At 48.0% G+C, this 10,316-nt stretch overlaps 2 protein-coding genes across 3 annotated transcripts in view; one reads left to right on the top strand and one right to left on the bottom strand.

Moving 5' to 3' along the window:
- Positions 1 to 10,316, top strand: part of MMS19 (MMS19 homolog, cytosolic iron-sulfur assembly component) — a 458,727-nt gene that overhangs the window by 354,413 nt on the left and 93,998 nt on the right. The window lies entirely within an intron of this gene.
- UBTD1 (ubiquitin domain containing 1) overlaps positions 198 to 10,316 on the bottom strand; it is a 63,755-nt gene continuing 53,636 nt past the window's right edge. For both annotated transcript variants that reach the window (XM_050802942.1, XM_050802943.1), the window contains exons 2-3: positions 3,272 to 3,499; positions 198 to 1,263 (exon numbers count right to left, since the gene is read on the bottom strand). In XM_050802942.1, the coding sequence (XP_050658899.1) occupies positions 878 to 1,263; positions 3,272 to 3,499 (614 nt within the window). In that variant the 3' untranslated portion in view covers positions 198 to 877. The remainder of the gene's footprint in view (positions 1,264 to 3,271; positions 3,500 to 10,316) is intronic.

The raw sequence follows: 10,316 nt of genomic DNA, 5'->3' as shown, positions 1-10,316 counted from the left end.
TTTTCCTGAGGACTCATGAGGACGCCAGGGGAGCTGGGATCAGGGCCCAGAAGACTGGCAGTTCCAGGCTCACTCTGCTGGAGATGGCATGCCCAGAGCAGCTGGGGAGGCCAGGCATCCACCTGTTCCCATACCAGAACAGCTCCAGGAGCCCCACAGGGCTGCAGGAGAACTCAGTCAAATGCCAGGCAAGCGAGAAGGAGCAAAAGGCTTTATTGATAAATATGCAGATATGTCTGTCCACAGGGACCTGCTGTGGGGGCCACGACGAGGCTGCAGACCTCCCACTGCCTGGGTTATAGCCAGAACATGGCCCTGTGCAGACCCTGCCACGACAGCCCAGCCGTCCACCACCCGCCTCATCTCTGCCAATTGTGCTGGGGGCAGAGAGAGGCAGAGGCTCGCCTCAGGCTTCCCGAGCCCTGGGGCTCACGGGTGGTTCCCTCCCTTCCAAGAGAGTGGCACTGTGCCCAGGGGAGAGCCAGGGGATGGGGGCAGAGGAGGGAGACAGCAGCTGCTTCAGACCCTGAGCAGAAAACCGGAGTGAGCACAGCTGGCAGCACCAGATGACAGATCTGGGCTCCAGGGGCCTCCTGGCTGGCCCTTGTGGCTCGAACCTGCTGCGGGAGAGAGGCAGGGTGAGGGCCCCATTCGCCTTTTCTCTGACAAGGTTGCAAGGCCTGTGTGTGGCCGCCTGCTCCCTGGGTACCGGGAACTGGTGGCACGTAGTGCCCTGAAAGGCAGGGTCCCTTCACAGCTCGCCCATCAGCCAAACTGAGGGGAGGGCCCCTGCAGAAAATGACAGTACTGGAAGGCAGCAGCAGGGCAGAGGCCTAGTGCTCCAGGCGGGGCCTCTTCCCAGGGGTCCGTGGGCCCATCAGTCCTGGGGTGGTGGGGGCTGGTTGATGATGACCTGGATGACAAAATCTTTCTGGATCTTGGTCTCCTGGAGCCGTGTGCGGTCTGTGAGCAGCTTCCCGGAGAAGAACCACCGCTGCCACGATGGCTCGATGCCCTCCTGGGCATGCAGCTGCCTCTTGAGCTGCCCCACCGTGTCAGGCAGGCTGGCGCTGAGCCTCACGTCCTTGCCTGTGGACAGGCGCACCTTCAGCGGGAACTCACGGCGCACGCTGGGTGGGGGCTCGGGGGGCTCCAGGCTCTCCTCCTCCGTGTGCTCCAGGAGCAGGTTCACGGGCGGTGACAGGCAGTAGATGGGCAGCTGGTAGCGATTGCCCAGCTCATCGTAGCATTCACAGAGGGTGCCTACAGGAGAGGCAGGGCTGTCAGAATCAGCTTGGGGATCCACTATCATGGATTAAATGTTTGGGTTCCCCCAAATTCATATAGTGAAACTCTAACCCCCAGTGTGACTGTATTTCGACACAGGGCCTATAGAGAAATACTTAAAGTTAAATGAGGTCATAGGGTGGGGCCCTGACCCTCTGGTCTGCTGATCGGAAGGATGGTTCTTTTTTTTTTCTTTTGAGACAAGATCTCCCTATGTTGCCTAGGTTGATCTCGAACTCCTGGGCTCATGCAATCCTCCCACCTCAGCCTCCCGAGCAGCTGAGACTACAGGTGTGCTCCACTGCCCTGGCTTATAGTTCTTGTAGAGACACTAGAGCACTATCTCACTCTCCACTCACTCCCCATGTGAGGACACAGCAAGAAGGCAGCCACCTGCAAGCCAGCAAGAGAGTCTTCACCAAAACCTGAACTGGCCAGCACCATGATGCCAGATTTCCCGGCCTCCAGAACTGTGGGAAATAAATGTCTCTTGATTAAGTCACCCAGCATGTGGTATTTTGTTACAGTAGCCTGAGCAGACTAATACACCTGCCATGGCCACCCCACAGTCAGATCTCCCTAGGACAGCCTGATGACTAGGTGTACAGGACTGGAGTCAGGAATACCTGAGCTGGCATCCCAGCTCCACCAGGTGCTGGCTTTTTCATCCTGGCATATTATTTTTCATTTCTTCACATGTGCCAGATGCTGGGGTTACAGGAATGAATGAAACAGCACAGCTCTGCTTTCCATGGGCCTTAGTGTCCTTACTGGTAAAATGTAATGCATGCAGAAATATGTTTATTGTCTCTTGAGCACCTACTAAGTGCTGGGACTGGACTAAATCATGTTATATGTATCTTGCTGAATCCTAATAATTATCTCCCCTTTACAGTTGTAAGACACTCAGGCTCTAAATTTGAGAAGCTCCTTGCTAAAGGCAACATAGTTAGGAAAGGGAAACATTCAGATTGAAACCCAGGTTTGTGACCAGGCACAGTGGTTCCCGCTTGTAATCCCAGCACTTTGGGAGGCCAAGGCGGGCGGATCACCTGAGGGTGGAAGTTCAAGACAAGCCTGACCAACAAGGAGAATCCCTGTCTCTACTAAAAATACAAAATTAGCTCGGCCTGGTGGCACATGCCTGTAAACCCAGCTATTCAGGAGGCTGAGACAGGAGAATCACTTGAACCTGGGAGGCGGAGGTTGCAGTGAGCCAAGATCGCACCATTGCATTCCAGCCTGAGCAACAAGAGTGAAACTCCATCTCAAAAAAAAAGAAACTCAATTCTGTGATTCTAGAGCTCCACTGTTACCCTCTGCTTTACATGGCCCCATAAGGCTACTATGAACTTATGTGAGCTAATGCAGTGGAAGTTTCTAGATCAGTGTCCAGCACATAATGACCCAATAAAAGGTCAGTGCCTTTGGGAGGTCGAGGCCAGTGGATCACTTGAGCTCAGGAGTTTGAGACCAGCCTGGCCAACATGGTGAAACCCGGTCTCTATTAAAAATACAAAAATTAGCCAGGCGTGGTGGCACATGCCTGTAATCCCAGCTACTCAGGAGGCTGAGGCAGGAGAATTGCTTGAACTCAGGAGGTAAAGGTTGCAGTGGGCTGAGATCCCACCACTGCACTCCAGCCTAAGCGACAGAGTAAGACTCCATCTCAAAAAAAAAAATAATAAAAAATAAAATAAAGGTCGGTGCCTTGGATGTTCTAGGGTCCCAAAATGCATTTGTGACACCGCTTTACAAGTTTGTTGATGTCTTTCTGTCGTGTCATTAGGCAAGCACAGACTGTGTCTCATTTTCTCATTTTCCTTGTGTACCCACTCCTGGTCCATGCTCAGTAAGGGTTGCTTGAAGGAATGAACACGTGAGTAACCACCTGCCCCACCGCTCCACACCCCTCAACACCCTCAAACTGTGCTGGTGACCCCCGAGCTCCAGCGGGGATAAAGCCCTGGCCCTGTCCACTTACCATGAGGCAGGGTGATGCTGGCTCCATCCAGGATGGCCTGGGCCAGCTCGTGGTCGTTGGCTTCAGCAGCATAGGCGGCGGCCTTGAGGGCATCCCAGATCTCCTTGCGGCCCTCAAAGGCAGGCGCTGTGTCCCAGAACTCATCCCGTTTGCTCCGCAGCTGCCCGTCAGTCATGGGGTAGTCGCTCTTCCACTTGAGCCGCTCTTTCTTCAGGGGCTCATTGCGTCCTGGGCAGGACAGAAGGAGAGGCTCAGCATCTCTAAAGCTACTTGAGCTGCAACCTGCCCTCCCCCTCCCCTCCCCTCCCAGGCCAGACCCTGAAACCCTGCTACACTGGCTACTAAGTATTCAGGTCTCTGAAGCCCTTCCTAAATAGCAGGGAAGAGTCAGGAAACTTCACATAACTAACCTAGGGACATAAAATAATTGTGTCAGCAAAGCATATGCTACCATTGTTTTTGTTGCTTTTTTTTTTTTTTGAGATGGAGTTTCACTCTTGTTGCCCAGGCTGGAGTGCAGTGGCATGATCTCAGCGCACTGCAACCTCTGACTCCCAGATTCAAGCGATTTTCCTGCCTCAGCCTCCTGAGTACCTGGGATTACAGATGCCCACCACCACACCTGGCTAATTTTTGTATTTTTAGTAGAGATGGGGTTTCACCATGTTGGTTAGGCTGGTCTGAAACTCCTGACCTTGTGATCCGCCCGCCTCGGCCTCCTGAGTGCTGGGATTACAGGCGTGATTGAATGAATGATCATGTGGGGCAGGGCACGGTGGCTCATGCCTGTAATCCCAGTGCTTTGGGAGGCAGTAGGATCGCTTGAGCCCGGCAGTTCTAGACCAGTCAGGGCAACATGGTAAAACCCTGTTTCTACAAAAAAATTTTAAAAAATTAGCCAGGCACGATGGCACGCTCCTGTAGTTCCAGTTACTACTTGGGAGGCTAACATGGGAGAAATCACTTGAGCCTGGGAGGTTGAGGCTGCAGTGAGCTGTGATGGTGCCACTGCACTCCTTCCTGGGCAATAGAGCGAGATCATGTCTCAAAAAAAAAAAAAAAAAAATTATTAACAATTTTAACATCTTGTTACTAATGTCCCACTGTATAGTCACAAAGATTTTTTTTAAGAAATCATAATCAACAAACTCCCCCAAAAATTCCTGCAGCATCTGACAAATAAAACAATTCTGTCAAATGTCATTTTTCTTGTTACCCAGCTCCAAGTGACCTCCAAGACAACTCCAAACCACAGTCAAGACTGAGGGCAGAGGCATCTCTCAAAGGCTTTTGGAGGCTCAGTCATCTCAAAACTAAAGGCAGAGTGAGCCACAGGAGTGAGATGTGAAGCACTCTGCTTCCACTATAACTCAGGTCCTACGCTGAGAGGCAGAACTAAGGCTAGGGGCCACCACCAGATTGCTCCCACTGGCTGGGGCAAAAGGAAGAGAATAGCAGGCACTGACCTCCGCTGAGAAAGAATCCCAGGCAAGGCTTTATTTATATACACGATCCCATTTCATCCTTGCTTAGGCAGTAGGTATTACTATTGCTATTTCACAGGTGATAGGACAGATTTAGAGAGATTAAAGGACTTGCCCCAGGTCACACAGTGAGTGAGGGTTCCACCTCAGGTCTGACTAAATCCTGTAGTTCACCATCGGAATTCACAGTGTAGGGGCAGAAAACTCTAAAGCTGAACATTTAATTTAAAGTGTTCCTGGGGTGGTGAGGTGGCAGAAGGAAAGGCAAACCCTCTTTGGAGGAAAATAACTTCAAACCAGGCCTCTAAGAATTCCCAAGATAAAGTTCCAAGAAAAATAAATAAGGTAATAGTTTTTTTAAAAAAATCTCAATATGCAAGGAAACAAGGCAGTACAAGCTTTACTGGCAAAAACAGCAGATGAAAGAATCAGATTTGCAAAGACTTTGGATAGATTATGAAATACTGAGTTAAGGGATGAGGGCCTTAAAAATATGAATAAGAGATTATAAAGAATGATCAAGGAGATTTAAAAAATGTTTAATTTTTGTGGGTACATAATATGTATAACCAACAAGATCTTAAAAGAACCATATAGAATTTCTAAAAATGAAAAATATAGGCCGGGCCCAGTGGCTCACACTTGTAATCCAAGCACTTTGGGAAGCCAAGGCAGACGGACTACTTGAGCCCAGGAATTCGAGACTAGCCTGGGCAATATGGCAAAAACCTGTCTCTACAAAAAATACAAAAAAATTAGTCGGGCATGGTGGCGTGCACCTGTAGACCCAGTTACTTGGGAGGCTGAGGTGGGAGGATCACCTGAGCCCAGAAAGGCTGACGCTGCAGTGAGTCATGATCATGCCACTGCACTCCAACTCCAGCCTGGGTGACAGAGACCCTGTCTCAAAAAAATAAAAAGAAAATAAAAATAGAAAAAGACAATATAATTGAGATTCCGACGTCTTTTTTCTTTCTGAGAGACAAGGTCACTCTGTTGCCCAGTCTGGAGTGTGGTGGTGTCATCATAGCTCACTGCAGCCTCAAACTTCTGGGCTCAAGGTATTCTTCCCCAGTAGCCTCCCAAGTAGCTGGGACTATATAGGGGACACTATGTCCTGCTAGGTCTAAAATTTTGAACTGAATTTCCAGAAGGATACAATAGGGAAAATGGGAATGAAGCAACATTCAAAGAAATCATGGAGATGTCCACTCCCCCTAAATTGATCTATAAATGTAATACAATTCCAATATAATTCCCGTCAGTTTTTTCCCAAGGAACCTGGCAAGCTGATTCTAAATTTTATATAGAAGAACAAAGATGCTCCTAGAAAAGAATCAGGTGGGAGAAGTTGCGCTGCCATGATCAGCATTAATTATAAAGCTACAGTTGGCACAGTACTGGAACAGGGACAGACTGTTGGACAAAAAAAAGCCAAACCTGGTAAAATATTTGAAGAGATTTATTCTGAGCCAAATGTGAGGGCCATGACTTGTGATGCAGTCTCAGGAGGTTCTGGGAACATGTGCCCAAAGGGAGTTGGATTACAGCTTGGTTTTATATGTTTTAGGGAGACTGAAGACATCAGTCATTACATGTGAGATATACATTGGTTTGGTGTGGAAAGGAGGGACAACTTGAAGGGGTGGGGACTTAAAGGTCATAGGTGGATTTAAAGATGTTCTCGTTGGCAATTGGTTGAAAGAGTTATTATCTCAAGTCCTCAAATCAACAGAAAGGAATGTCTGGGTTAAGGTAAGGAGTTGTGGGCCAGGCGCGGTGGCTCACGCCTGTAATCCCATGCTTTGGGAGGCCAAGGTGGGTGGATCACCTGAGGTCAGGAGTTCAAGACCAGCCAGGCCAACATTGTGAAATCCCATCTCTACTAAAAATACAAAAATTAGCTGGGCGTGGTGGCAGGCACCTGTAATCCCAGCTACCCAGGAGGCTGAGGCAGGAGAATTGCTTGAACTTGGGAGGCGGAGGTTGCAGTGAGCCAAGATTGTGCCACTGCACTCCAGCCTGGACAACAAAAAGTGAAACTCTATCTCAAAAAAAAAAAAAAAAAAAAAAAAACGATAAGGAGTTGTGGAGACCAAGGTTCTTATTATGTAGATGAAGTTTCATAGGTGGCTGCCCTTAAGAGGCAATAGATGGCAAATGTTTCCTATTCAGACTTTTAACAGGTACTGGATTTTTAGCTAATCTCTTCAGGATCAGAAAAAGACCTGGAAAGGGAACGGGATTCTTTACAGAAAATGTAAACATACCCCATAAGAGACAGTTTTGCAGGGCCATTTCAAAATATGTTACAGTCCATTTGAAGGTACAGTCCATTTGAACTTTTATATGGATGCACTTTCTTGCTTGGCCCCAACCTTGTCCCAGATACCAGCCCTCTAGGCAACTGTCTTCCAGTCCTCCAGCAGGCTAGACAGGAAATTCGCCAGGCTGCTAATCTTCTCTTGCCTACTCCAGATTCCCAGCCACATGAAGACACCCTAGCTGGACGATCAGTTCTTGTTAAGAATCTGACCCCTCAAACTCTACAACCTCGATGGACCAGACCCTACTTAGTCATCTATAGTACGTCAAATGCCATCCACCTGCAGGACCCTCCCCATTGGGTTCACTGTTCCAGAATAAAACTGTGTCCGTTGGACAGCCAGCCTGATCTCTCCTCTTCCTCCTGGAAGTCGCAAGTACTCACCCCTACTTCCCTTAAACTCACCTGCATTCCTAAAGGATAACAGTAACCTTTATAAGCCTAACACATCCTTTCATTTTTATTAGGTCTCTTCTTCCTTACCCTACTCTTTACAATAGGCTTTATGCAATCACCACCCCCACAACTTGGATTGCACCCTGAAAACTTGTCATCCCTACTATCTTCTGTCTAGTCATACCCCTATTCGCCATTCTTAACTACTCGTAAATGCCCTGTCCCTGTTTACACTGCCAGTTTACACTATTCCTCCAAACCATCGTAGCGGCTGTCTCCTAGTACTATCCCTAATCTGCCACTCTTGACTCCCTCTTGGAGTGGATAGATGATCTTTGCTGACAGGGCACCCTCCAATATTTTCACCCTGATGAAGCCCTTTTTTCCACTTTTCTACTCACTCTTATCCTTGCCCCCATTCTCCAGTCACTCTTTACCTCTCCCTACCTATCTCCACCACACTATCAATCTCACTCACTCTCTCCTAGCCGTTTCTAATCCTTTAACAAACAATTACTGGCTTTGCATTTCTCTTTCCTCCAAAACCGCTGAGGCCTCGATTTACTCACTGCTGAAAAAGGAGGACTCTGTATATGTTTAAATGAAGAGTGTTGTTTTTACCCAAATCAATCTGGCCTGATATATGACAACATAAAAAACTCAAGGATAGAGCCCAAAAACTCACCAACCAAGCAAATAATTATGCCGAATCCCCTTGGACACTCTCTAATTGGATGTCCTGGGTTCTCCCAATTCTTAGTCCTTTAATACCTGTTTTTCTCCTTTTATTTGGACCTTGTGTCTCTCATTTAGTTTCTCAATTCATACAAAACCACATCCAGGCCATCACTAATCATTCTATACGACAAATGCTCCTTCTAACAACCCCACAGTATTACCTCTTACCCCAAAATCTTTCTTCAGTTTAATGTCTCCCACTATAGGTTCCCACACTGCCCCAATCCCCTCGAAGCAGCCCTAAGAAACAGTGCCCATTCTCTCTCCACACCATCCCCCAAAATTTTCGCCGCCCCAACACTTCATTATCATTTTGTTTTGTTTTTCTTATTAATATAAGAAGACAGGAATGTCAGGCCTCTGAGCCCAAGCTAAGCCAGCATATCCCCTGTGACCTGCGTGTATACATCCAGATGGCCTGAAGCAACTGAAGATCCACAAAAGAAGTGAAAATAGCCAGTTCCTGCCTTAACTGATGACATTCCACCACTGTGATTTGTTCCTGCCCCACCCTAACTGATCAATTGACTTTGTGACAATACACCCTCCCTGCCCTTGTGATAGTGTACTTTGTGATATTCCCCCACCCTTGTGAATGTACTTTGTACAATACACCCTCCCCACCCTTGAGAAGGTACTTTGTAATATCCTCCCCGCCCTTAAGAAGGTACTTTGTAATATTCTCCCCACTCTTGTGAATGTACTTTGCAAGATCCACCCCCTGCCCACAAAAAATTGCTCCTAACTCCACTGCCTATCCCAAACCTGTAAGAACTAATGATAATGCCACCAGCCTTTGGTGACGCTCTTTTCGGACTCAGCTCGCCTACACCCAGGTGATTAAAAAGCTTTATTGCTCAAACAAAGCCTGTTTGGTGGTCTCTTCACACGGATGCGCATGACGCTGAGTAGCTGGGATTACAGATGTGTACCACCACACCTCACTAATTTTTGTATTTGTAGTAGAAACAGGGTTTCACCACGTTGCCAGGTTAGTCTCGAACTCATGACCTCAGGTGATCCACCCGCCTCAGCCTCCCAAAGTGCTGGGATTACAGACATGAGCCACCACGCCTGGACTGTTTTAATGTTAATGCTGGTCAGTTGTGCCTGAACTCCAAAGGGAGGAGAGTATAATGAGGCCTGACTCCCCTTCCCATCATGGCCTGGACTTGTTTTTCAGATTTCTTTGGAATCCCCTTGGCTGAGAAGACGGGTCCATTCAGCTGGTTGGAGGACTTAGAATTTTATTTTTGGTATACAAGACAAATGAGAACAGAGAGCCCAGAAACAGACCCAGGTGTGTACAGGAACTTGCTTGCAGTGAGAAGGAATATTCCTGTTGCAGGTTGGAGGGGAAGATGACTATGTGTAACAAATGATGCTGGGACTATGATGGAGACATGAACTGCAATCCCCACCTCCTGCCAGCCACGAAAATCAAAACCAGGTTATCAAAGGCTTAAGTATGAGGGACAGAAAGGACACACTGAAGAAACTGAAGGTCACAATTTCATCCAGATATTTTTTATGAAGTTTAGCCTGGAGGTGTTTATGCCTTGACCAAGGAAGTTGCTCCATGTCATGATTTCTGGACTCCTTTTCTCTTTCATTATTTAGCAGGGATGATCCCCTAATAAGAGCTTTGATCCACCAGGAGTCACAGTAATTATACAGTGACTCCCTCAGGGACCCCTGGGTGTGGGACTTCTGCCTCTTCCCTAAACAGCTGTTTAGCTTCAATGGCATTTTAACTTCTTGAGCTGAATCTATAGTTTCCCTGCCTTCCTTCCTCTTTTCCAGATGTCACTTCTTACTGGTCTCTGTCTATCTGCTGCTCCTAACATGGGGAGAGGGCAGGCCCAGCTCATGGGCCACTCCTAATCTGCTGAGGGCTGAGAAAGGGCACAGCCAAGCTGTCAGCACTGTCTACAAGAGAGGCTTCCCACAGAAGAAAGAGACCAGGCTTTGTGACATTTAAAAATGTTCCCTGTTCGGCCAGCATGGTGGCTGACACCTATAATCCCAGCACTTTGGGAAGCTGAGGTGGGAGGATCACTTAAGGCCAGGAAGTCACAATCAGCCTGGGCAACAAAGCAAG

This window comes from Macaca thibetana, chromosome 9 (genome assembly GCF_024542745.1).
Source record: "Macaca thibetana thibetana isolate TM-01 chromosome 9, ASM2454274v1, whole genome shotgun sequence".
In the NCBI taxonomy this organism is placed as follows: Eukaryota; Metazoa; Chordata; class Mammalia; order Primates; family Cercopithecidae; genus Macaca; species Macaca thibetana.
Note: the sequence above shows the minus strand (reverse complement) of the source record. Positions and strands in the feature narration are given on the sequence as shown.